The sequence below is a fragment of the Mustela lutreola genome, chromosome 15, assembly GCF_030435805.1.
Source record: "Mustela lutreola isolate mMusLut2 chromosome 15, mMusLut2.pri, whole genome shotgun sequence".
NCBI lineage: Eukaryota > Metazoa > Chordata > Mammalia > Carnivora > Mustelidae > Mustela > Mustela lutreola.
The window spans coordinates 49,359,629-49,386,310 of record NC_081304.1 but is presented as its reverse complement, the minus strand read 5'-3'; the positions used below and the strand labels follow the sequence as shown (position 1 = coordinate 49,386,310).

Here is a 26,682-nt window from a genome sequence, read left to right as displayed (position 1 = left end):
TCAGCTCTTTGCATTGTGTCTCATTGTTCCTCAAGTTTCGTGATGGGGACTCGCAGGGCCTTTTAGATGTCTGGCCCAGGGCTTCGGGCAGAGGGGTGAGCCATGCCTTCTCCCCAGGGAGGAGTTGCAATCAGTGCAGCGGGAGCTGGAGGTCCTCTCGGAGCAGTACTCCCAGAAGTGCCTGGAGAATGCCCACCTGGCCCAGGCGCTGGAGGCCGAGCGCCAGGCCCTACGGCAGTGCCAGCGTGAGAACCAGGAGCTCAACGCCCACAATCAGGTGAGCCTGTGCCCGGGGGTGCTGTGCTAAAGTGGGGGGCTGGGCCTCACCTGAGGCGGCCCTGGGTCAGAGTGTCCGCCCCATCTGCAGGCAACTCCCTGATGTCTGACATTGCCCAGAACGGTGACAGAAACTCACTGCAGATGGGGGAGCTCGTGAACGAGCTGTTTAAATTTTGACTCCTTTGGGCTCTAGCCCTTCTAGGATCTCTGAGATGTCTCCTGAGCATTTCTGGATTTCTGCTTCATCACTGCAGGGCAGGGCCCGAGAGGGTGGGTCGTTGCACCTGGTCCAGACCTCCTGTCCCCAAGGCTGGGACCATGTTTAAACGTCCCCCAGTCAAAACCATACACTATTCACATTTTTTTGGGTCAGATCATTCTCTTAAAATTTGCCTGTTCTTAAGAGAATTGGGGTGCATTTAAAATCCTGGTGAGGGGAAAGACTCGAGGTAGGTTTAGTTTGATAAAAGCTTCTCTGGCTTAGCACTTGGACCACTGTGTGCATGACCCACCAGCTCGTCCTCCCCTGGCACTGGGTACATGGACATGTTGGCCAGCTGCAGGCTCAAGGCCTCTGGGCCCACACTCACCCCGGATGAGGGCACTCTGGCAGGACTGGTTCCTGGTAGTCTCTGCAGTGGCCCAATGACCACGTATCAGTTGGAAACAAGGTACAGAAAGGGAGTGGAGAAGGCGCCAAGAGGGCCCAACCCTACAGAAACTCAAGTTGGACAAGCCGTGACACACATGGATACTAGTTATGGTCACAAAAAGGTAGTGAGGATTATGGAACTTGGTGTACACTATTCTACAAACACAGAGCGCATGTGAACGGCTGTCGCAGAGTTGTCTGTCACAGGCAGTGGCCACCTTGCCCATGACCTCAGTGAGCATCAGCCCTGCCCATGGCCCCTCTACTCACACCTGTCCGCCTCTTTCGTGAGAAACCGGCCTCTCCCGCTTGTGTGGTGTTAGTGCCGCCCCTAGGCGGCTCTGTGAAGCCTCCGTCCTTGCTGTGTTGCTGTCCCGCAGGAGCTGAACAACCGCCTGGCTGCGGAGATTGCACGGTTACGAACGCTGCTGACTGGGGACGCAGGCGGAGAGGCTGCTGGCTCCCCGCTCACACAGGGCAAGGATGCCTATGAGTTAGAGGTACTGCTTGGAGCCCCTTCAGCCTGCTCTGAACTGCACACGCCCCAAGTAGGGACCAAGAGGTGGCCTCAGCTTATGGGGTCATGGCAGGGATGTGCACTGGAGACAGCAAGAAGGATGTGGAAGGATGCAAATCCCCCAGGCAGCAAAAGAGAGTAGCTGCCAGGCATTGTGGGTGCACGGCAGGAGTGGGGTCCCCTCGGGAGGAGGCCACAGGGTGCTCTAACCCCGTATCCACAATTCCTGCCTCACCACAGAAGCAAAACATTTATTAGCCCTGCGAGCACCACAGCTGCTCACAGTCCTGAGCGCCGTGTTACTCAGGGGCAGCAAGGTTTATTTTAAGTCAGAATGATTGATTCTTATGTCTTTCTATAAAAGCACTTAGATTTTTCCCTATTTAATTCGCATTTTATCGTGAACCTCTGCTCAGTGATGTGAGAGAGGCTGAGCCAGTCCAACAGTTTGAGCAGGATGCTTTCCTAGGCCCCAGCCCAGCATTCACTGCGGCCCCACGGGCTGAGGAACAGGGTGCTCGGGTCCAGGAGGAATAGCAGTGGTTTCTCGCTGTTTCTGTATATGGTGGGCCACCTGTTAGCAGCAGTCAGTGTATTTGCTGGCGTTTGTGGTTGCATTTCCCTGGGAAGGGGGTGGGTTCCCTGCTCAGTCCTCATGCCCTCATCTTTGCTTTCAAGACTCTGAAAGTCCCTTTGCTCCTAATGTCAGCCCCTAATTCCTGTTATTCTAGGTCTTACTGCGGGTCAAGGAGTCAGAAATACAGTACCTGAAGCAGGAGATCAGCTCTCTCAAAGATGAGCTACAGACGGCATTGCGGGTAATGGCGCCTCCCGGTGGGAGACAGGTCTGAGGATGGGCTCGGGGCTCCAGAGCTCACAGAGGCCCTTGTGCGCTCAAACTGTAGGCTCTTCTGGAGCAGATTTCTTTCTTATGGGGAATGTGATTTCAAAATTCAGCTCCAATTAAAATACCAGCCTGTCAGCAGGTGTAGTAAAACTGAGGTCTCACCATGTCCCTGTCCTCCGTGCCTCCTCTGGGCTTTGCCAGGGACCGAGAGACCAGAAACAAATGTAGTCCTGGAAGGTGAGAGCTTGGCGAAGCCCAGCTGCCTCCACCAGGGCATTCTTGGAGGCAGGGAGGAGATGATGGCAGCCCTGGTGGCCATTCAATCACTTAGGAAGTCCAAGACAGGGGCCGTCTGGTTGGCTCAGTCGGTTAAGCATCTGCCTTCAGCTCAAGTCATGATACCAGAGTCCTGGCATCGAGCCCCTCATCGGGCTCCCTGCGCAGTGGGGAGTCTGCCTCTCCCTCTGCGTCTGCCTCTCCCCCCAGCTCACGCTCACATGTTCTCTCTCTCTCTCAAATAAGTAAATAAAATCTTTAAAAAAAAAAAAAAAAAAAAGGAAATTCGAGACAGAGGGGGTTTTCCAAGAGGTCTGCGGTGGGTCAGGGCCGTGCCTGTGTTTGCCAGAGCTCCTGGGGATGCTCGCCTCGCGTCCGGCAGAGACTCTGGGCCTTCATACTGAGTGTCGCCTCTGTATGACGTATGTCTGCCTGCCTCCCGGCTGCAGATGGCAGCCTTCAGTCATTCTGCGGCACGTTCCCACCCCAGGGAGACGGACTGCCTAACCTGGCCCTAACCTCTGCTTGCTTCTGCCCTTATCCCCAAGGACAAGAAGTATGCTAGTGACAAGTACAAGGACATCTACACAGAGCTCAGTATTGTGAGGGCAAAGGCCGACTGTGATATCAGCAGGTTGAAAGAGCAGCTGAAAGCAGCAACGGAAGCACTGGGTGAAAAATCCCCGGAAAACACCCCCGTGTCAGGATATGGTGAGTTCCAGACTGTTTCTGCCCAGCCAGCCAGGGGTTAGTGACTGCGGTGGTGCTGGCGGGTAGGTAGGGACAAGGTCTCTTGAGTAGCCGTTGGAGGACGAGCCGGCTGTCTTTCTGGAATCAGGCAATACCCGAGCACCACTCAGACTCAAACTATAGACTAACTCTGGAAGGTAGGTCGCCAGGTGACAATAGTGGTTGCTCCTGAGGGGGACCCCAGGGTGGCCTAGGCCACGGAGAAAGGAAGGCTTAGCATTTTCGGGGGGAGTGTGGAGGTCCTGTGAGCTGCCAGTTGACCTTCTGAAGAATGAGTGCAAGGAAATGTGTGAACAAGGAAACTTGCTGCAGATGGAGGCCGGTGGCTTCACGACACAGTGAAATACCAGCCATTCTTAAGAGAAACCAGGTACAGGTTTCTGTTTGGATGTGGAAAGAGATCGGTAGCTATACAAAGTAGAAGCCCCGCCCCAGCAGGACACATGGCATGGGGGGACCCAGTGTACATTGGGTTAGAAGCCGTTTTTAAGAAGTCCGAAGGACTTTACCCCAAACTGAGTGGTGGTTGTCTCAGGGGGAGTGGATTACGACTCTCACTCTTCTGCTTTATGACACTGCTGGGTCGCCAGGAGGAGCGGGGGCAGTAAATAAGTAATGGGGCAGTGGGTCTGTGCAGCAGTCCCAGACAGGGGTCCTAACCCACGCCCGCCTGCCTTGTGCCGTGCGGTGCAGGCATAGGCGGCAGGAGCCTGGTGTGGGGCCACACGCGTGCCTTCTGGCCGATCCGGTGCTTTGCATGCTCCCAGAAGGAGCTAGTGGGTTTTATGGTCATTGGCTTGTTTTCTCTTAAAGCTGTTTAAGGAAATCCCATAGGTGTGTGGTGGTAACAGTAAGCCTGGGAGATGTTTAAACATTGTCTGATTCCACAGGTTTTATAAAACAAAAGTAATGGATCTATTTGTCCCTTCAGATATAATGAAATCTAAAAGCAACCCTGACTTCTTAAAGAAAGACAGATCCTGTGTCAGCCGGCAACTCCGAAACATCAGGTCCAAGGTGAGTCTGGGGTGCAGCCCCAGGGTGTGTGGGGCTCTTGGACGTTAGAGAGGAGCCAGAGTCAGAGCTCACCACGGGCTGCAACAGGGGTCCCCGGTCCCAGAACTCCTCTGGCTCCACATGCCTACCTTCTGGGCCAGTTCTGGTGGCTTCGAGTGCTGTGTCTCCTTCATGCCAAAGTGGAACTGACTTCTGACAGTGACGGTGAGGGGCCAGGCCTACAAGAAAGAAGCAGGGCTTGGAATGAATTCGACTTTGGACCTCCGAGGCCAGATTTTTTTCCCCCAGATCCCCCTAGGCCCGTCCCACTCTGTCTGTATTTCTTCACGTGGCCCTCGCTTAATCCTGATGCCGCCTACCTTCCAGAGAGGAAGCAGCCTACACCTCCTCTCCCAGCCACAGCGTAGCGCCCCCTCAGCGTGTCCCCTGCCCGCTGCGCGCCTCTCTGCGGGAAGGACGGGCGGAGGGTGGGAGTGATGAGCATGTTGCATTTAGGATTTACTGTGTGTGTGTCTTATTTTTTGCTCTTTCCTCTGACAGTCCGTAATTGAGCAGGTCTCATGGGATAACTGAAACGAGCCCGCTTCCAGGTCCCCTGTCATGTAGGTAAACCACCTCTCACCACCCACCCACTGCCACCCTCGAGGGGGCGGCTGCCTGCATGCACGGCTCACACCTCCACAGCAAGCTCCTGTGTCATTGTTCCTTTATCTGCTCCGGCACGCACATACACCGTCCTGGTCAGTCTCTGTAACCTGTTCTGGGGACTTCACTGGCCCTTTAACCTCTTACCAGAGTTGACCCTTTGCTGAGGGGAGCTCCCCCCAGCTTGACAGGTGGCCCGTTGCGGCAGCATCTCGGGTAGGCGTGGGCCTGTGAGCAGCCCCCGGCGCTGGTCAGCGCGTGTGACGATTGATCTGTGCATTCCACGTTCTCTGGGGAAACCCGTCTTGCCCTCTGTCAGGAGTGGCGCTGACAGAGACCCAGCAGCCACTGACAAGCAGAGTGTCCCATCACTCAGAACCCCCACCGACTCAGTTCACAGGCCAAGGCAGGACAGAGCCTGGGTTTCAGGGAGCCAGTGCCTTGTGGGTATAGGTGGGAAAGCGGCTCAGCAGAGTGAGAGGACTCGGAGGGACTAGGGCTGAAGGGTTATCGGCACTTTTTTGGTTTTTGTTGGAACAAAACAAAAGCTTCTCTCTGGGTGCCATGGATGGCAGAGGTATAAAGAAAGGAGGCAGGGGTACCGAGGTGCTGGCTGAGAAATGAGAAATATTAGCCTGTTGGCAAACACGCAGGAGGATGGTGGGCCCCGGCCCGGAGCGCCCCAGTCCCCACACCAGGCCGTGCGCCCAGGTGCAGAGCTGCTCCCTCCAGAGCGTGCTTCCGGCCGAGCTGACTTCATCTCATGCTCTGACGAGAAGGGTAAGGGCAGCAGGAAGAACCCCAGGACTGGGCTTTGCTTCTGGAATAGGGGACAATGTCATGAGCTCAGGGCCGCACAGCACGGCTCATCTTGTTTAAGTGCCTACGGCTCACTCAGGCGGGAGCCGCAGGCCAACATCCTCTGGCTAAGGGGCACGACCCCAGTGGCTTGGGTGACATGGGTTTGCTTTAGGAAGACTTCTAAGAAAATCTCAAGTATCTTGAATCTAGTCGGTTTGGCTTATATTTGTTCTTCTATAGCCACAAATCATTATAACCAAATGTGGCTTAGGCTTGATTATAAACTTGGTTTGGGCTTTTTCTGTAAACATGAAAAACATTCTAGTTAGTAAAAGTAGAACTTGTTCTTTGCTTTATGGTTTTCTTATCAAAGATCCTGTTTTCTATTTGAGGTTGAACTGTAGCTGTTGTAAGTTCACTGTTAGTGATTTAGGCCTTGTGCCCATGCCTCTAAATGACAGTCAGTGAAAAACTTCTGCTCTCTCCCTTCTGGAAACCCTTGCGGCAATGCGGCTGCCCCGGCAAGACAGATGTGTGTGTGTTTATCCAACTGGGTGTGTCTGAGTTCCTGTGGGGGATTAAAAATACACAAGATTCTGGACAAAGGGGCAGAAAATCAGTGAAAAGACCTTTATCAATAAGGGCCTTCTCAGGGGCTGTGCTGGGGAAACCTTTTATGCCAGCTAGGGAAGAGCTAATGTCAACGTAGAAAGTGGGGAAACTGTCAGGCACACCCACAGAGGTCTGACTGGGCCTCTGGGGCAGCCTCAGATTGTCAGAGGTGCCAGGCCCCAGACAGGAGTGGGAAGAAGCCCAGGAGTGGGGTTTTCCAGATGTCTCCGAGTACACGTTGAGCTTGGCCGAGTTTCCAGTGTGTTGGTGGGCAAGCACATTCCCGCTGGTGCGTGTAGAAAGAAGGGACCTTGCAGCGTCCTTAGGGACTCACATTGTGATGCCAAGCTAGGCTGGAACTGTTCACACTCACACATGGCTGTCCTTTCCCTGACCGTGTTTGGAGTTCCCCGCCACCACCGCCACAGGAAGACTGGGCAATGAAGTTGCCCAGAAACCGAACCTGTCATTGGTGCTGTTTAATGTGGGATCTTACACATACCGTCTTCTGTCCTTTATCGACGTTCTGTTTCTATATCCTGGCTCACTCAGAAGGCTAGAAAGTCTCAGTGCCTGTTAAGGCAGGCTCTGCTTAAGAGCTTCATGGGTTTTCTGGTATTGAGACCAGAGCGAACCTTTCCCCATGGGTTCTCATGAAGGCCCCCGTCTGGTAGTGTGAGCATGGGGTCACAGAGGCGCTTGTTGGGGAGACCGGCCGTGTGGGAGGAATGAGTCCAGGGAGCCACAGTGTACAGGGCCATTGTGGGGCTCCATTCTTCCCACCCTTACAGCTCAGTGGTATGTGGCACTGGGCGCACAGCTTGGGCTGCCCCTCATCGCCCTACTACCCTGCTACAGTCGTGAGCACAGCAGGGACTCTGACAGGGCATGGAGGGAGCACATGCCGGGCAGGACATTCGCCATCCTTTGAATGGGTAGGACAGAGTGGTGTGGCACCGGACAGGCCTGCCTGTGTGCCCTGCACTTAGGTGTGGGGCCTCCCACATCGTGGCCATGCATGCCCAGCACGTGTCTGAGACGACCTGCTGTGCACAGGGCAGCTTGGTCTGAAGCACTTGGGAGAAGACCCAAGAGCATCTGAGACAATTACATGCATTAAGGGAATTTCAGGTTTCAGGTTCAGAGTGGGACATGGATTTGCCCCCATCCCCTACCTGTTGAGCCCACCGAGTAGCAAGCTTTAACAGTGACCCTAACCAATTGCTTACATAGGCGTCCATCTGGACCAGTGGGTTTCAGAAAGGTTAGCCATAGAATCCTTTATTTTAAGAAAAAAAAAAAAAAAAAAGCTGGCTTTATTCTTTTTCACACAGAACAGTTCCACAGTATAAAAAGCAAGCAGAGCTGTTCTCTGTAATGTTGGGGGAAGCCCCTTGCAGGCGGCCGGGTCCCACAGGCTCCACTCATGGGCTTTGACGCATCAGGCCAAGCCACATCGGGAGCCCCGAGGAGCGTATCATGGCTGGAAACGGCGGGCTGGGCGCTCCAGACCCATGGGAGCAGCCTGGTGCTCTGATTCAGGGGTGAAGCTGGTGTGGTCCTTGGGGGCCTGTACCCAGGTCAGCTCTAGCCTGTGCCAGCCCCAGGAACTGGCCATCTGAGGCTGGAGTTGAGACTTGCCGCGGAGATCCTGTGGCCGCTAAGACACCAATCCTATCCCAACCAGTGCCGGAGTCTCCCCAGCCATGCTCCGAGGAGATCTTCCTGCCCTCACTGAAAGAGCAGATCTTTGGCAAAGCCTCTAAGAGTAAAGCGGGACGTATTTTGTCCCCCTGGTAGCAAAGTGTCACTCATCCTGGAACCCACAGATTTAAACTTTGCTGAGGTCACACATGAAGAGACTATTGGTTTCACATTCTGAAAATCGTAGTAAATATGTTGACGTGTTTCCAGGTTTCCAGTAACCGCAAATCCTGCCAGGCTATTGCTCAGGGAGTGCCAGGAGTGGGCCTGAGGGGGCAGGCGCGGCCGGGGTGGGGGCAGCCCGGGGAGGAGGGCTCCACAGCCACACGCCGCCAGTCACAGCCTGCGACGTCTGCAGGCTGCGTCCCGATGCTCAGCATCACGGTCACAGAGGAAGTAGAGGTGGACAGGACCCCCACCCCCCCACCCCCGCCAGGAGAAGGATGTGGACGGGCGGATTTCTAGTTCTTGGCACAGCTTTTGCCCCTGGCTGAACCAATCTGGTCGCTGCTTGTCTGAAGAGCCCTAAGCTCAGAACTCAGCTGCTTACACACGTGGTCTGTTTCTCTGGGTTTTTCCTTTCTCATCCAGATAACACCATCTCACAGGGGATGGCTCTCTCCTTAGCATGCCCCACTAATCTCTCGAGGAGCCCCTCCTGCCCCACCCCGCACCCCGGCACCTGCACCTCTGCCTGACTGCAGCCGCGCCTGTGGTGCTGGCCGGGCGGTTAACGGTCTCTCTCTCCTGCTCTCATCTCCACCCAGAGTCTGAAGGAAGGCCTGACGGTGCAAGAACGCTTGAAGCTCTTTGAATCCAGGGACTTGAAGAAAGACTAGCCGCATCCCGTTCCACTTGAACACACACCCCTCCCAGCCTGCAGCAGCACTACCCAAGCGCTGCTTTTTGTCTGTACCTTTATTTTTTATTATTATTATTGTTGTTGTTATGTTGTCATCATTAACTGTGGGTATGGATGCATGAGAGACTGGTCTATGGGTTGTTCACACCGTTCCCTGCTGTGTTGATTCCAGCTTCCTACGTCTTTGTCAAAGCTTTTTTTCCATGGTATTCTCAAACTAGCCAAGCAGCGAGGGCCAGGAGGGCCGTCCGCTCCCGGCCAGGGTCTGCGCAGAGCCCCCGCCCACCGCTATCCACCGCACTCACTGTCAGTATTAAGGCCCAGCAGCCTGTCGATAAGCTAGCTTGTTCCGCCGGGTGCAGGGTGCGGAGTCGGCGAGGGCGGCTCTCGCTGGGCTGTGTGTGGGCCCCGCAGGGAGAGAGCAGGGCATCAGGTGGCCGCGCCAACCACTCGCGCGCCTTCGGGAGGAGCTGGAGGAGCAGGGGGGGGGACGTGGCTCGGAACCTGCAATTCACTGCCTCCAGCTTGGGAGGACAGCACTTTGCACTCGTCCCACTACTTCAGCTTAGAGCCACACCCCAGGTCATCGTGGGGAACCTTTCACGACCTGGAAAATGTCGAAAGCAGCCATTCCTATTTTTGTTTGTTTTTTATTAAATCTTGCACAAAATCCCGGCCCCTCTCATTCCTTCCTACGCTCGTTGCTTTCTTGGTCACTAGCGGCCCTGCTCTCTCCGTAAAGACTTGCGAGTGTTGCCCTGCAGCCCCAGGGTTTCAGACGGAGCTTGCAAACAGTGATGAACTCGGTCCTTGAGGGGGAAGCCTGCTCAGGTGCTGAGCCTTTCTGAAAGAAACATCCACATTGCTTTTGAGAAGGCTGAGTGAAGACCCCTATGTTAAGTCAAGAAGAAAGTAGAGAGGATGTTGGAATCAGATAAAAACTGCCCTTATTACCTGTTTTTAACTCTAACCTGAGCTCTGAAAAGTTCTCTTGCAGCGTTCAGAGAGCCCAGAGTAAACGTAAACCAAGAGAGTTGCTTTTTCTACTAGTTGGAGTGAGACCTTGGAACTGTCAGGAAATGCTGCAGTGGTTCTCAGGAGTCTCCTGCCCCGGGATTTCCGTCGTGGCCCCGGGAAGACCAGCAGTCTTGTTAAGACAAGCAGCCCAGGCAAATGGCAGCAGTGCCGAGGCCTTCAGGGTGGGCAAGAAGCATCTGCAGAGTGAGTGGGGGTCCTATTCTGGTCTCGCTGTGTCAGCACTTCTGTTAGGTCTGTGGGCCCTGGAAAAGGCACCGTGCCCTATCTCTAGATTCAGTTAAGGCCAGGGTCACCCGGGAAAGCCCTGGCAGGGCCTGGGGCATGCCCTCTTCTCACTAGAATAATCTCTGAGCTCCCCCTGGCGCCGAGCCTTTCCCTCAGCAGCTTCCAGACTCTTAACCCACACCTGTCACTCCTTGGCTCCTTTTCTCCCATGTTTTCAAAAGCAAGAGAATATTCGGTCTGGTTTTTTCATTCTGCTGCTCAGACATTGCTCCCTGCACCACCCCCCTGGAGATTGCTGTTACTTTTAGAAAGGACCATGATTTTGTGCGTGTGCCTCTCAGAATGGGAGCATAGGGAAGGGATGCTCAGCCCCCAGGGCCCATTCCCCAAAATGCTGTCTAATGTGTGTGTTCTCCCAGCAGAGGGTGTGCTGTCCCGCAGGATCTGATGGGACAGGGGCCGCGTCGGCTGGCCTCTCTGCCGGCTCCTACTGCCCTGGGTACTCTGGCTCTTCTCCAAGCAGCCCCCTCCCTGCCTCCGGCCCTCCCACCTTCGTGGCAGGGTCACTGTGCCGAGTCAGCCTGTGGCTGCAGCGCTCTGACCAGGCCAGAGAGCACCATATGCACTCGTCTTCATCCTTTCCTCTCGGGGTTCACCCTCCAAATTCTGGGAACATGAGTGCAGCATGTGGAGGTCAAAGGCAGAGACAGGGAAACCCCTCCTTTCACCGCAACCTCTGAAGGCTTCTCCTCCTCGCCTCAGAGACAAGAAGCCATGGTCCTGGGGCTGCTACCCTCTGGAGGTTACCAGTAAGCAGTCTAGAAAGGGGGGTACTCTGGCTCCTCTCCAACAAGAGGCTGCTCCCGCCACAGCCTCCAGAAGAAGCCCCGAGCCAAGCCTGGTCTTGCCGAGCGTTGCACAGTGACCATGGCTGTCGGTCTAAGACCTCTGGCTGGAGGGAGCAAGCAGAACAGAACAAAGAGGGGTTTCAGTGAGCACCTGTGTGTCGCACCCCAGTCCCCACTCCGCCCTGCAGACCCCCAAATCCCCCAGGAAGAATTTAGCCACCAGGTTCCAGAGAAAACAGAGTATAGTTGAGGAGGTGAAGTTAGTTTCTGTGCTGATGGAGGAGGATCCTATGGGGGCTGCAGATGGGGTGATGTGGGTGATTGTCAGGGGCACTCCCACCACCCCTGGGGTGGACCGCACAGTGGGAGTGTCCCCCTGCCCTGGGGGCAGGGGGGTGACATGAGAACAGGGATTGAGTCTGTGCAGTCATGTTTTCTTTCCTGGTCACTGGCTCATCTATAACCCGCTGGCCCCTGCAAGTCAGCCCTGCCAGACACAGGCAGGGGGAGACTGCTCTGCTGCACGGCTCTCAGGAAGGCAGACAGATGTTTCCGTGCACACACGGACGCACACTGGGCCACGCCCTGCTGCTCGGGCTCCTTTGGCGGTGCCGGTCCGGGGGTGAGAGCCAGCCTCCCGGGCCCAGTGGATGTCTGTGGCCCCTGTCGGCACCATGGCAGTGGCTACAGGAGGTGGCAGACGGAGCACACCGCCCTTGGAAATGGAGGCTTGTGCCATTAGGCATCAAAATGGGTCGGAATTTGAGAGAGGAAGCTGGGGCCGTCCTGGGGCGACAGGTAGAGGCCACAGTGGGGATGTATGCTTTGTCAGGAGCCCAGACCAGAGGCCTCTCCCTGGGACTCCAGCAAGTAGAGAGGCCAAGGACAAGGGAAGTCTGTCACCCGCTCACTGGCTAACAATGAGCCGGCAGGGGTCTCACGAGGGCAAGGCTGGGAAAGGGGGAATTGCGGTGTGTAACAGAACTGTGACCCTCCAAGTCTGCCTGAAGGGGAGGCTGACAGATGAGGCCAGGAGACGAATCCGATGGCACAAGAAGAATCTCTTTAGAGATCTCGTTAATACTCTGGAACACTGACTGCTGGCCTGAGGATGGAACGTGACCCCTTTTGTCACTGCTGCCTGGTGCTCCCCTTGGCAAGTCTGTTTTTCAGCTCATCCCGGGCCCGAGGCAGTGCATGAGGCCGCCCCCGCTGGGCCCGTGGCTCAGGGCCTACCCCTGGACCCCCTCTCCGTGACCATAAAATGACAGCTATACAGGGCCCTATGCGCTCGCTGGCTAACCCCCCAGGGCTGTTCCCCACTCCCCTGAGCCAGCCTGCAGGGAACTTCTCCAGAAGGTTCCTCCCTCCCACCCATGCTGGGAACTTCCCCGGCTCCTGGCTCCTTGGGCTGCCTCAGCCTGCAGGCTCCGGGCAGGGACAGCTCTCCTCTCCCCTCCTTGGTACTCGCTGGCCAGCTTCATGGCTGACCTCATGCCTGAGTTCGGAGGCGGTTCTCCAGGGACTCAAAGCCATTTTCAGTTAGAGTGGAAGGACTGTAAGCCATCAGCCCGTGCTCTTAATGTAAGAGGATTCCTGGAAGGAAGTTTCCTCCTCATTGTTCTAAAGAAGCTTGGAATTTTTAACACTTTCCATTCTAGACACAATTTTAGAAAGCCAGATAACTAAAACCGAATTCCGTGCCCTCCCCCCGCCTCCCCGCCCCCCGCTTTTATCACCAAGAAAGCCTGGATTGGGGGGGTATTTTCAGAGGTTCACAAAGGACAGGGAAGTATGTATAGTATTCCACTTAGCAGGAATTAGATACTGAAAAGGAAACAGCTTGGCATGCTCACGGGAAGCTTTAGCTCTCCAGAAGCTTCAGTCGTGTGGAATCCCTCCCACCCTGAACACACCGAAACTGCGCCATGGCTGTGTTTTCTGTTAGGCGTCTGCTGGGTCACTGGGTCTGAACCTCTGTCCCCACGCCCGGCCCCACAGCCCCGCCTTCCCACCAGCTCGGGAACCGGCTGGTGCAAAGGCTTCTGAAAGTTCCAGTGTTGGCGCACTGCTCTCTTCCTCTTCCGTCTTGGGCCCCTCTGCCTCGGGTCCCTGTTGAGAGAGGAGGCCCTAGGCATCCAGCTAGCCCACCAGCGACTGGGAAGGAGCACTAGTGGGTCTGCCACACGCTTCCCACCTGGGACTTTCTCCGGCCTTTCCCTACCACCAGATCCCTAAAAGGTGTGTGCTTAGACATTGCACGTCTGATCCTAGGAAAGGTCTTTTTACCTACCTGAGATCGGGCCAAAAGCTAAAGTCCTTGACTGTTCTCAGCACCGAGTAGGACACTGTGGCCACGTCCCTTCTTCCGTGGCCACGTCCGCCCGGTCCTCAGAGTGCTGTTAGGACGTGGAGCCCGTTGAAGCTGGGAACGGTGCGCTCTGGTCACAAGCCCAGACGCACTCTTAGCCAGCTCATGCTTTCCTCAGTTGAAGACTGAAGCTGAGAATCCTGCTGCAGTGAGTCTGGTGAAACCACTGCTTTGGCATCCTTTGCTAGGAAGCCTTGACCCACACGCAGAGTGGAAACGAACAGTATCGCTGTTTCCCAAGGGGTATGCTGGGAGAGACCCCGCCTCATTCTTGTGCCCTTTGGAGAACGAGTTGCAAGTATTCTTGGTTCTTTGTAAAGGGAAGAGGGCTCCCGTCTCCGAGTGTTTCAGCAGAGTAGGAGGAATCCATCAGCTACCCCCGGTGTAGGGAGCCAGGACGGCCACTCAGATGCAGCCCAGGCCCTTGTCCTCTTCGTGTCTACATGGGCTTTGGGAAGAGAAGCCACTGTGCACTCTGTGTGGACGCCAGCCTCTCTGTATTGACAAGCAGCTGTGTTTATTTTGTTTAAAATAACCTGTATATTATTCAGAGTGAGCAGTGTAAATATTATTCGGAAGTTACCGCAGGGATTTTTTGTGTGTGACAAAGTTTGTGTGGGTTTAAAAAAATAAAATCCTATGCAGACCTCCCTTTGTAAGCTAGGGCGGATGGCTTTGAGTACAACCTTGAACTCCACCCAACATATAAGGAAATGTTTTCATGACTGATATATCTTTTTAAAAGCTGTGGCCACTTCACGGGGGGGTTGTAAAGAGCATATGACAGTCTCTGGGATGACAGCAGGCCTGCCTCCGTGCCCGCTGGCCATGCAAGAACACCGCGATGCTCACCGCCAGAGCACTCCGAGCCCTGCAGGGAGAGCAGCGTAGGGAAGAACCTGGTGGGGCCGTCTTCCCCGTCCAGGCCGGGCTCGTGGACAACCTGGACGGAGACGTCATTTCGAGCACCGTTGTGGCCGGACTGGCCTGACTGGGTGACCTGGGAACTCTTGCCGGGCTGGGCATCTGCATCTCCTCAGCTCCTGGGTTCTGTGGTGGGACGGCGTCGAGGCACCAACCTGGCCACGCTGTCACTTTACTGCAGGCATCCGTGGCCATGTGCGGTCACAGCATCTGAGAACTGGATCGTCGGTACTCAGGCTGAGCCAGGAGGGCATGCAGGGGGAGGCACACAGTCCGTGGCGGCCAGTTGGGGGGAGACTTCCCAGGACACAGTTGGGACACCGCAAAGGAGCGGAGTTCTGGAGAGGCAGTGGTCACCAGCACAGTGCACCTGTCCCTCTGTCACTTGTCCCAGGCCTCTGTCTTTGCCCTTTGCACTAGTAACATACATTGCAATTTTGTTTCATAGCAAGCTAGGAATAGGTCATATAAAGAACACTAAAGTCATTATTGTGTCACGTTTCTATCACAAAACCAATTAAAGTGGATTTTAGGATTTACCTTTAGTATTATCGACTTATCTACTGATTGATTGTTAGGACTTAAAACCAGTTAAGTGATAAGAATTCATGTGGTTTTCCTAAGTAATATTTATAAAATGTAAAGTTTCTAAGTGACTCAACAACTGTAATTCTTTACTTTTCTCACTACTAGACTCTTCTATTGGCGTGAATGTCTCAGGTCAGCTGTTAGGGACACGACGCGGAGCCGCGGGGGGAGCTGACACAGGGACAGAGTGGAGTGTGTGCGCGCTGTTTTCTGCTGTGACGAGTCAGGACATAATCCACAGCATTGGTTTCTGCCACAGCGAATTCTTTCAGCCGTCGGGTGATATTCCAACCCAAAGCGTGTTAACGGGTGTTTAATTTCTGTACTAACGCTAAACAATATTGTTCATCAAACCCAAAGTGCCGTGCAGGGGTGTGCAGAGGCCTGGGGAGCGTGGGCGAGCCCTTCATGCCGGCCTGCAGATGTGGCGGGGCCCGGGGCTGGGGGGCATCCCGTGGGCTGCGCCTTCCTCCCCAACAGATGAGCCTGGCCAGCCGAGCCGCCCGCCCTCTGGGACAATTCAAGACGGTGATGGTGTTGTTGCGGCTCTTTTTTTAATTAACAGAGTTTCTGAACGACTGTTCGCTACAATTTGAAGTGTTACTTTGTCAGAATATTTATTCCTTTGTGTGACATGCTAGATTCCCACGGATGTTGCTGATCATTTCTACTTTGTAAATATTACCTAACTTTACATAAACTATATCATAATAAACTATTTTTGCATCACCCTTTGCATGCTGTGAATGAGGTTTTGTGTAGCGCAGAGACATGCAACCTATGCATTGAGGTCAACATTGTCAACATTTAGAAAGTGGTCCGTAGCCTGGAGACTTCTACTGGAGTTTTGCTTTTACTTTTTATCATCTGCTTATTTTATTTTTTAAAGATTTTATTTATTTATTTGACAGAGATCACAAGTAGGCAGAGAGGTAGGCAGAGAGAGAGGAGGAAGCAGGCTCCCCGCTGAGCAGAGAGCCCAACGTGGACCTCAATCCCAGGACCCCAAGATCGTGACCTGAGCCGAAGGCAGAGGCTTAACCCACTTAACCACCCAGGCACCCTTCATCTGCTTATTTTTAAACAGTGTTTGCAGAGTTCAGGATTAGTTGTCGGCATTTTAAAATCAGGAGACTTTACATCATGAATCTACTGAGGGGACATTGGCTCCGTAACAGAAACCTCCAGGGCGGGTCAGAAGCACTGTGCGAAGTCCTGAGGAGAACAAGGAGCTACGTAACTAGCAACCAAGAGCTCGAATTCTCTCATCTCTGCCCCTTTATAATTACATTCATCTACAGTAAAGTGTTACTCTTGGTTTTATTTATTTATTTATTTATTTATTTGACAGATCACAAGTAGGCAGAGAGGCAGGCAGAGAGAGAGAGAGGAGGAAGCAGGCTCCCCACTGAGCAGAGAGCCCAATGTGGGGCTCGATCCCAGGACCCCGGGATTATGACATGAGCTGAAGGCAGAGGCTTTAACCCACTGAGCCACCCAGGTGCCCCTTACTCTTGGTTTTAAAGGAGAGAATATATCATACCTCATGACCAAATCCCCATACACAGCCCCCAGTAACAACCCAACATTTCACAAAACAACACATCCTTACTAGAATATGCTATGATGTCATATGTTAAAATTCTGGTTGTGACCTACTGAATGAATTTAAAATAAGAAACTCATTTTCCAATATTACCACAACATTTGGAATGAATTATGTGGAAATGTGTGGAAATCCAAAGTGTGATTCAAATATACATACACAAAAACTAAAATCGGACTCTACCCATTAGAAATCGACTTACAGAATTCACAAAACCTAGAAGAAATAGAGTACAGACATATAAAGGATACATACTTCCAGTGTGCTATTCCAATTATTTAAGGATGTTTCAATAATTTTTATCCGTTAAATTCTAGGCACTGGTCCGGTGTAATGGTATTCTAATAGATCTAATGCACTTTTGTGTTTTTTTTGTTTTTTAAGCTCTGTAAGCGCTGTTGTGAACATCAGTTGGCATTTGGAAAATCCAGCACCTTTTCATGATGAAAACACTCAGCAAACTAGGAATAGAAAGGATCTTATTCAATATGATAAAGAACAGCTATAAAAAAAAAAAAAAAAAAGACAACTAACCATACTTAATGGTGGAAAACTGGGGGCGCCTGGGTGGCTCAGTGAGTTAAGCCTCTGCCTTCCGCTCTGGTCATGATCTCAGGGTCCTGGGATCGAGCCCTGCAGGGAGCCTGCTTCCCTCTCTCTCTCTGCCTGCCTCTCTGCCTACTCATGATCTCTCTCTGTCAAATAAATAAATAAAATCTTTTTAAAAGGGTGGGGGTAGAAAACTGGAAGTGTTCTCCCTAAGGTCAGCAACAAAACAAGGATATCTGTTCTCACCATGTCTATTCTGGAGATTTTAGCCACACAAGAAAAAGGAAAGACATCCACATTGGAAAGAAGTAAAACTGTATTTGTAGATGACATGATCTTGTATATGGGAAATCCTAAGGAACCCACCCCCCCAAAATATCAATTAAAACTGATAGAAGTTTTGCCGTTTTGCAGGATACAAGATTCATAAACAAAAATGAATTGTATTTACTAACAATCTGAGACACATTAAGAAAACAATTCCATTTGGAATAAAATCAAAAAGAATAAAATACTTGGGAATCAATTTTTTTAAGAAAGTGTAATACTTAGACACTGAAACTGTGAAAGATTATTTAAAGAAGACGAATCCTATGTTCATGAATTGGAAAATGTGCTATTCTTAGAATGGTAATACTTCCCAACGTTGACCTACAGATTCAACGCTATCCCTACCATAACCCCAGCTGCTTTTGCAAGATTCATATAGAAATGTAGCGACCCAGAACAGCCAAAACAATGTTGGAAGGAACGAAGTTAAAGAACTTGCTTACTGGATTTCAAAACTTGCCACAAATGCTAGGTAGTCAAGATAGTGTGGTACCGGCATAGGAACTGACCTGCAGGTCGATGAACCATAATTATGAATCCAGAAATAAGTGATTATATTTATGTAATCAATCGATTTTTGACAAGGGTGCCCAGATCATTCAACAGGGAAAGAATAGTCTTTTCAACAAATGGTGCTGGGACAACTATTCACATGCAAAAGAATGCCGCTGAACCCCCTTCCTCACACTGTACACAAAAAGTAACTCGAAATGATTCACAGACCTGGCTCGAAGTGGGCAGGCCCAGTGAGGGACAGGGATGAGAACGATCATCAGGAGGACGTGGCACAGACAGCCATGTTGAGGCCTCAGCTTTCCACTCTGCTGCCTTTCCTGCCACCACTGATCCCCAAGGATCATCTGCCCTTCAGTGCTGTTGTTTCTGATTACAAGAGGGTTACGATCACAGGTTCTATTTCATGGCACATCACACATCCTGCACGATTACAAGAATGCATGAAAAACTCCAGGTAAGAGAATTTCTTCAGGATTATAAAATTGTTATGAACAGAACTGCAGGGGGAAAGTATTTGAAAACACTGGATTGCACAGTGCTAAAAGTGCATAGCTGAATCGTAATTGGGTCACTTTCTGAATCTATAAAGTCTGAAAAAAAAAGTTTCATAGGCTGACACATAAGACCTAAGAGTATAAGACTCAGAAAGAAACACAGAAGCCAATCTTTGTGACTTTGGACTGTGCAAGTGTTCCTTAGATATTGACACCAAAATACAAACAGCAGAAATTTAAAAAAAAAAAAAAAAAACTTGGCAAATTTAACTGTATCAGAATTACTAACTGCACACAATACCCAAGAAAGTGAAAAGACTACCTAAAGAATGGGAGAAAATCTTTGCAAATCACATGTCTGGGGGCGCCTGGGTGGCTCAGTTGGTTAAGCGTCTGTGTTCAGCTCAGGTCATGATCCCAGGGTCCTGGGATCGAGCCCCACATCAGGCTCCCTGCTCAGTGGGGATCCTGCTTCTCCCTCTCCCTCTGCTGCTCTGCCTGCTTGTGTCTCTCACTTTGTCAAATATATAAATAAAATCTTTAAAAAAAAAAATCTTATGTCTGATAGGGGACTTGAGTCCAAAATATAAAAAGAACTATTACAATTCTTATAATTCATAAGTCAAAAGTTGTAACTTCTAATTCAACGATAAAAAGGCAATCCAATTTTTTAAAAAGTGGCAAAGGACTCGAATAGACATTTCTCCAAAGACAACATATAAATGACAAGTACATGAAGAGACACTCAACATCCTTAGTCATCAGGAAAACGCCAAGTCAAAACCACAAGACACCACCTCATACTCCATAGGTTGGCTATTATTTTAAAAGTCAGTGGTAGGGGTGCCTGGGCTGCGCAGTGGGTTAAAGCCTCTGCCTTCGGCCCGGGTCATGATCCCAGGGTCCTGGGATCGAGCCCTGCAACAGACTCTCGGCTCAGTGGGGAGCCTGCTTCCTCCTCTCTCTCTGCCTGCCTCTCTGCCTACTTGTGATCTCTGTCAAATAAACAAATATTTTTTAAAAAGTTAGTGGTAGTTTTTTGTTGGCAGGGATGCAGAGAAGGAGGAACCCCCAGACTTTGCTGGTTGGAATGTAAAATGGTGCAGTCACTTTGGAAAAGTCTGGCAGGTTCTTGGTAGAGTTCTAGGACCCAAAAATTCTACTCCAAAGCATATACTCAAGAAAAATGAAAACATGCTTCCACATGAACACTTACATGTGAATGTTTCCTTTACGTGTAACAGTGGAAACCACTGAGATGTCCATCAGTTGATGAATGGGTTCCAAACACATGGTCTACCCACATGACACTACAAGAAGTGAATACTGACACGTGTTACAACAGGGACAGCCCTCAAAAACACGCTGAGGCGCCTGGGTGGCTCGGTCAGTTAAGCATCTGCCTTTGGCTCAGGTCATAATCCCAGGGTCCTGGGGTCGGCTCCCTGCTCAGCACAGAGGAGGCTCCTTCTCCCTCTGCCTGCTGCTCCCCCTGCTTATGCTCTGTCAAATAAAATTTTCTTTTGCCTGCTAAATGAAAGAAGGCAGGTGCAAAATGCCACAGACTGTGGGATTCCAGGTATATGAAATGTCCACAGTAGGAAATTCCAGAGAGACAGGAAATAAGTCAGTGGTTGCCAGAGGCTGGGAGTGAGAGAGAATGAGGTACTGCTCTTGGGACATGATTTCTTTCTAGGGTGATGAAAATGCTCTCAAATCAGAGTGGTGCATACTTTACAGGGGTGCATCTTAGGATATATGAATCCCAATGAAGTCTTTTCAAAAATGCAATCAGTTGCTTTTTAAAAAAAATAATAATTCAAAAGAACCAATATGTGCTTGAAATTACAATACAGGTGCATGGGTTCACTCAAACCCTCCCAGGGGGGTTGACACTTGCCACACACTACTCCCACAACAGTGGTTTTCAATCACAAGCGTTGCAAGAGGAAGTTTTATCTTAACTACAATTCTTTTCCAACCAATTAACTACCACCTGAAACTTGTGAGATGTAATATCCCGCTGCTCAAATAATGAAGATAGCAATATAAATGAAACTATTAAATAAAAAATGTTACGAGATGAGATCATTTCGGGATCCTGAAAACGTTTCATCCAGGTGGCTCGGCTAGGTCACCTCTGCACCCCGTTACTAATGTGCATCCGCCTGGCCCGGCCAGAAAGGGCTGGGGTCACAGCAGACGCAGACTCAGCAGGGGCAGCGGGCTGCCTGTGTGCCCACCGTCACAGGGTGGAGGAAAAAACCTGGAAAGTCCGCCACCAGCAGCAGGGACATGTTGGAAAACACTTCCTGGCTTCTTGCTGGCTGGCTGGCTGAATCAGGAGACAGCGTGCACACCGTGCCGCACTACCACACAAATGATGCGGTCAAGTTTCCCACACGGGGGACATCGCAGGGGCAAGCAGGCCCGCAGTGCAGTGGCTAAGTCCCTCCCTGGAAAAAGCACCTGCCTTACCTGTGGAAAACTCGAGTTCCCCCAGCACCACGTTCAGGTCTGGCTCCTCTTGGCGGCTCCCATCGTGACCGATGGCTCCGAAACAGCTCCAGGTCGTCCACCCCCACCAAAATGTTACTTAATAAACAGCACCCACTCTCTGAGCAAAAGGCAAAGAAACACCCAGTACTACCATTCCAGAACAAGAACATATTTATTTAAGTGTGCCAGAAGTCCAGGACAGCCCGGCTTCATCATTCACAACACAGGATACAACTTCTGCTCTCCCTTCAGAACACACAGTGCGGGAAAAGACAGGTGAAAAAACACTTTCAGTGTCCAAGCATTTCTCATTTCCGATCTATGTATTTTATAGCTTCGGTTACATCAGAAAAATTAACTTGAGGTTTACTTGCCCAACACAGTAAGTCACGGATCACTTTCGATGGGCAACAACACGCAGCGTGACCGCTCTGTGCAGGTGGCTCGGCAGGCGTGAGCACACCAGGAGTCATCAGGACAAGTCACACACCGTATCACTGATACAAATGACAAGATGGCAAAACCACCAGGGCCCACTTGAGCTATCTATAAATAAAGGTACATGTTACGAAAAAACAATCTAACTTTTCACAAATGTCCATAGGTAGCTATTCTCCTAATTACCAGTGAGAGCAAATCCCAGAGCCGACAGTAAGAACACATCTGTGGGGCGCCGCGCCCAACACTGGCCTCCCTCCTAGTTAACTCCTCCAGATGGTCAGGTAACTCAGGATTATGCTGAGCCAAAACTGCCAGTGAGTCAAGTTCATGGGTATTACACTCAAGGTCACTTCGAAGCACACCAAATCAACTTGAATTCGAGAATGTGGACAAAGGCATAAGGAAAGGAAACAGAAGCAGCTTCTGGCCACTCGCAGTCCTCGCTGGTAGACCTTGCACTTGACCGCAGTGAGCACAGAGGGGAAGTGGCAGAACATGAACATCTTCAGGTGTATTTGTAGTAAAGGGTCATCATGTAAGGAGACCCGGGTAAGAGCACCACCTGCCGGCCACGGGGGGCCAGCCATGCTGACGAGAGAGCCTGGAAGGCAGCTCCCTGCTCCCGCCCAGCCCCTCTCTCCCCTCCTGCCCTTTTTCCTCCCCGACTTCTCCCCTTTCCCTCTGCAGACTCAAACCCGCCAAGAAGCCACGGAGGAGCTGGCCGCCTCTGGCCAACGCCAGGGCCCAGCGGTGCTGATGGGAGCGGCCGGGCCACCAGGAGAAGCAGAAAGCATTCTGGAGCCACTGGTGGGGGTGCTGCCGGGGTTGGCCAAAGCACGAGAGTCTCTAGAATCAGACTGGGGGTCAGCTTGCATGCTGGGTGGGAGCTGGCGAGCTGCAACCACACGGGCCCCGGGGCAGGAAACAAGTGGGCCCGCGACAACGCATCGGTGTTGCAGGGATGTCCCTGTGCTTTGTCACCCCAAATGCTCTTGAGTTTGCTTTAGTGCCCTGTGGACGAGAATGGAGGGTGCGCAGCGACTTCCTGAGATGTCGCTCAGGGGCCGCAGCTCTGGGCGCGACCCAGGCCAGTCTGGAGCCCCAGTCTCCGCAGCTTCAGTCTGCTTTCCACTCCCGGGACCAAAAAGTTTTGATACTGGACAGCACTCGCCCCCCAACTCCGCAGACAGAGGAGAGAGCACAGCTTCAGTGACTCTGCTTCTTTTGCGGGAAAAAGGTGTACTTGGTCGGATTAAACTCTTCCCAAATACGCTCAAATTCTTCCAGGAAAAGCCTCACATACTCCTCATCCTCCATAATCAGGACGTTCTCTCTGTTGTTTTGAATGGCTTGCGTGGTCCAGTTGAGGGAGCCGGTGATCAGCACCTTCTTGTCCACAATGGCGAACTTATGATGCATGTAGCCCAGGTCCTGGTCGTGTCGCACCTGGATGCCTGCGGAAAGGGCCAGTCAGCCTTCGCCACCGCCCGCCACACCCCCATGCCCACCCTCGCTAGCGGCTACGACTCTGCCTGTTTGCTTCTCATCTGGCAGGAAATGGGAAGGTGGTTCCCCTCCGGCAGGTGGTGGGGGCTGCGCCGGATGGGACCAGCAGAGGAGGGAGGGCCGAGGGGACAGGAGCAGGGGACACACACAGACATACACATACTGATTTCACACAACCTGCCTTCCTGTGCAGACAACTCTGCCCGCACCCAGCCCTGCAATCTGAGGGAGGTCTGCCCACCCCCACTGCTCTTGTACAACCCAGCCAGCACAGTCCTGTTGTTCCAGGACATCCTGGTTCCAGGACGAGCCGGCTCTGAATCCGGCCAGGGCAACCAGAGCAACCGCCAGCGGGGCTTTCCCACCTTCGAGCTCCCGCCCTGCCCATCCCGGGACCGGAACATGCCAGGAAACACCATGCACGCCAGGACTGCACCCCCCTGGGGAGGGGGTGAGCCTGAGGCAGAAGGACCACAGGAGAAGCCAGGCCCTGGGTGCTTCAGCGGCACCAGGCCGCTGAAAAAACAGAGAAAACAGGCTCTCCCTGGCTTTGCCCCTGTGGCTCACTGCAAAGCCAGTAACGGCTGCCTCTTGTTTTCCCATTTGTCTCTCTACTACTGTTTTCAGCCTCCCCTCGGGCAGGACCTGTCTGTCCATTCCCCTCTGCATGGACCCTGGAGTCATGCCAACCTCACTGACAAGTTATCTGCTCAGTGAACAAGACCATTAGAAATAGGACTTAAGGGTGCCTGGGTGGCTCAGTGGGTTAAGCTGCTGCCTTCGGCTCAGGTCATGATCTCAGGGTCCTGGGATCGAGTCCCGCGTCGGGCTCTCTGCTCGGCAGGGAGCCTGCTTCCCTCTCTCTCTCTCTCTGCCTACCTCTCCATCTACTTGTGATTTCTCTCTGTCAAATAAATAAAATAAAATCTTTAAAAAAAAAAAAAAAAAAAAAGAAATAGGACTTAAAAGAACAGTTTAAAATAGGCTGTTTTGCAATGGGGCCACCAGGCTTCACAAAAAAAAATACAAGATGACCAAATTAGGATGGGCTATCAGATAAACAGATAATTTTTAAAAAATAACTATGTCCCATGCAATATTTGGGATGTACACTAAAAATTATTCGTGGCTTATCTGAACTTCAAATTTACCAGGGGATTTTGCCCAGCAGCCCTGCCTTGAAACCATCCTATCCCAGAGGACACAGACACCATTTCTCACAGCCTCTAATCGACCCACCACCAACTCCTGTCAGCTCTACCTTCAAAACGGATTTTTAATCTGACCATTTTTGGGACGCCTCGGTGGTTCAGTCGGTCAAGTGCTCAATTCTTGATTTTGGCTCAGATCACGATCTCAGGGTTGTGGGATCAAGCCTGTGTCAGGCTCCAGACTGGGCTTGGAGCCTACTAACGTTCCCCCCACGTTTCCTTCTGCTCCCCCATATCTGACCATTTCTGCCCCCCTCCAAGTTACCATAGGCTCTCCCATCCAGTGGGACACCCAGAACACAATGTTACTCTGAAGTTGAGGAGGAAATACAGAACTCACAGGTAGGCCCAGGATCTGAATTTAGACCCTCTTCAAAATCATTCCTACTTCCCACTTCATCTGCCCTCACCCCAGAGGCAGAGAAAGGCCAGTCAGACGTGTATGTCATCCCCGTTTTTTGCAGCTCAAGGAACAAGTTAACTGTTCACCAGCTAAACATTTTAACTGCACTTTTTAGCATCTTGTTTTTACTCACTTCAAAAGCTCTAGCATGAAATTCACTAGTGTAGTTAAAATGAAATGCCTTTTTCCTCCCTCATTGTATTAGCCCAGTCATTGCCGTCTTGGGGCACCTGTTCCCAAGCACACAGTACTGAGAATCTGCTAGCGGGCAGGCTTGACCCTTCATCTCTTCAAGACCATCGCGCTAGGCCACTGCAACAGTCAGAAACAGCTGGCGGGGCTGCATCCCCAGCTCTACCCACCATAGGCTTTCCCCAGTATCCCAAGGCCAACATGGATCATGACAATGTGGGGAATCAAAGGAGCGTGGTGGCTTCCCCAGTGTCACTGGGCAGGCCCCCAGCCTCTGACAACGCCCCAGATCTTCCTCCACCGGCTGGGGACACACTCAGATATCCGCAGCACAGAAGCGCCAACCACGGGGCTAGGGCAGGTGCTCTCTCTGGATGGCCCTGGAGTCCCTCCAGGGTAGAACCAGCCCAACCTCACGAGGCCACCAAGGGACATGAAAGGGTCTCTCTCACCCATCCTCAGACCCCTGTAGTATCCGCCTTTGACATTGCCCCCTGGGTCAGGTCACGCGCCAGGTGGGGTGTGCTCCCCAAAGGGCTCCGCAAACCTGAGCTCCAAGCCTGGGTCCTGGCCGCTGCGGCCTGGCCTACCTGCCTTTCGTAGCAGGCCGATCTGGGAGCCGTTCAGAGCCATGTAGTCGCAGTCGGTGATGACCCGGATGCGCACCCCACGCTGGTGCAGCAGCTGCACCGCACGGCCCAACTGTGGGCTGGAGAAGGCAAAGAGGCAGAGCTCCAGGCTGGAGCGAGCGGCCAAAAGGGCGCGCAGCAGGCGGCTGAGCGAGCTCTCGCCGTGGGGCAGGCTGCAGGGGCAGCCTGCCGGGGGCCCCGACGGCCCCTCACCGGGAGCCTGCAGCAGGGCCTCCGTGCAGGTCACCTGCGACGGGAAGAAGAGCACCTCGCGCCGCGGCGGCCTTCGCCGCTCTTGCCGGCGCCCGGCCCGCAGCCAGTGCAGCACGGAGGGCAGCGCCTCCAGGGCCAGAGCCAGACCCAGGGTCGCCACGGCCACCATTTGCCAACGTAACCGCTCCATTCCGACTCGGCCCTCCTCGGCCCGCGGCCCACAGCGCCTGCACTCCCGCGACCACCGACACCCGCCGCCCCCAACCAACCGCTGCCCCACACGCCGGCGTCCCCGCCAGCCACGTACGTGCGACGCCCTCCAACACACACGCCACCCAACACGCATGCGCGCCCGGAGGCCTGTACAGCCACCTCCTTGCCCACCGCGCCTGCGCGACCCCACGCACGTGCGCCCGCTGTCCAAGCACCGCCCACCGGGCCTGCGCACTTGCCAACCACGTGCACCCGACCTTCCCCTCTACCACCAGCGTGCACCACGCACAGCACCTGTGCGTGCCTCCCAGTCGCGCCTGCGCTCTGGGCCTACAGTGTCAACGACACCCCACTGCGTCTGTGGGCCTGCTGGTCACGTGCTCCAGGCCCTGCCCTCCCAGCCCCACCGAGATCTGTGAATCCGGCTGTCGCCTAGACACCGCCCGCCACCCGTGGGGCCTGCCACAACCCAGGCCCTCCTCCCTTTGCGGGCTGGTAGAGCAGGGCTGACCTCGCAGTTCACACTTTCCCTTTTGCTTTGCGTACAGCCAGGCGGGACGGACAGAAAGGCCTGGAACACACTGAGAATGTCAAATAAGGAACACTTAGCCGGTGGCAGGGTTTGAACCCGAAGTGTCGCAGACCGTGGTGTGATGGGGACGGCCAAAGTCCAGCGTTAGGCCCCTTGTATTTCTACCACCTCTCCCGGTACCAACTTGGTATGTGAAGATGTCGTTCTGCTTGAAGCATAAACAGTGAAAACTGGGAAGTCCTTGGTCCTGACTTAGCAAGCACCAGGCCCATGGTGTGTCACCTGAGAGGGACTATGCCTTTTCACGGGGACAGAAAAGAGAGTCAAAGAGTAAGATGCTTTTTTCTTTCCTGAATCTTGGTTAGGAATTTCCTTGGTTCATTTGAAGACTG

At 52.7% G+C, this 26,682-nt stretch overlaps 2 protein-coding genes across 8 annotated transcripts in view; one reads left to right on the top strand and one right to left on the bottom strand.

Annotated features, from left to right (window-relative positions):
• The window catches only part of MPRIP (myosin phosphatase Rho interacting protein), a 147,996-nt gene extending 132,306 nt beyond the window's left edge, over nucleotides 1-15,690 (top strand). For 4 of the 7 annotated variants that reach the window (XM_059148721.1, XM_059148717.1, XM_059148718.1 and 1 more), the window contains 6 exons: nucleotides 118-277; nucleotides 1,312-1,431; nucleotides 2,180-2,266; nucleotides 3,120-3,282; nucleotides 4,253-4,338; nucleotides 8,868-15,690. In XM_059148721.1, the coding sequence (XP_059004704.1) occupies nucleotides 118-277; nucleotides 1,312-1,431; nucleotides 2,180-2,266; nucleotides 3,120-3,282; nucleotides 4,253-4,338; nucleotides 8,868-8,939 (688 nt within the window). In that variant the 3' untranslated portion in view covers nucleotides 8,940-15,690. Of the gene's footprint in view, nucleotides 1-117; nucleotides 278-1,311; nucleotides 1,432-2,179; nucleotides 2,267-3,119; nucleotides 3,283-4,252; nucleotides 4,339-4,878; nucleotides 4,945-8,867 lie in introns of all 7 variants that reach the window. The other 3 variants (XM_059148719.1, XM_059148724.1, XM_059148720.1) reach the window with 2 other exon arrangements.
• Nucleotides 15,691-21,109: 5,419 nt separating this feature from the next.
• Nucleotides 21,110-25,909, bottom strand: PLD6 (phospholipase D family member 6). The gene is made up of 2 exons (XM_059149898.1): nucleotides 25,294-25,909; nucleotides 21,110-22,845 (listed from the first exon to the last, which is right to left on the bottom strand). The coding sequence occupies exons 1-2, from the start codon at nucleotides 25,889-25,891 to the stop codon at nucleotides 22,598-22,600; spliced, it is 846 nt and encodes a 281-aa protein (XP_059005881.1). The 5' UTR covers nucleotides 25,892-25,909; the 3' UTR covers nucleotides 21,110-22,597.
• Between the last annotated feature and the right edge of the window lie 773 nt (nucleotides 25,910-26,682).

What these genes read in the sequence shown, in the direction of transcription:
- PLD6 (XM_059149898.1), bottom strand. Translation starts at nt 25,891, where the DNA reads ATGCGTGTTGGGTGGCGTGTGTGTTGGAGGGCGTCGCACGTACGTGGC. An exon ending in CGGCCTGCTACGAAAGGCAG is followed by an intron (nt 22,846 to 25,293) that starts GTAGGCCAGGCC and finishes CCCTTTCCGCAG; the next exon opens with GCATCCAGGTGCGACACGAC.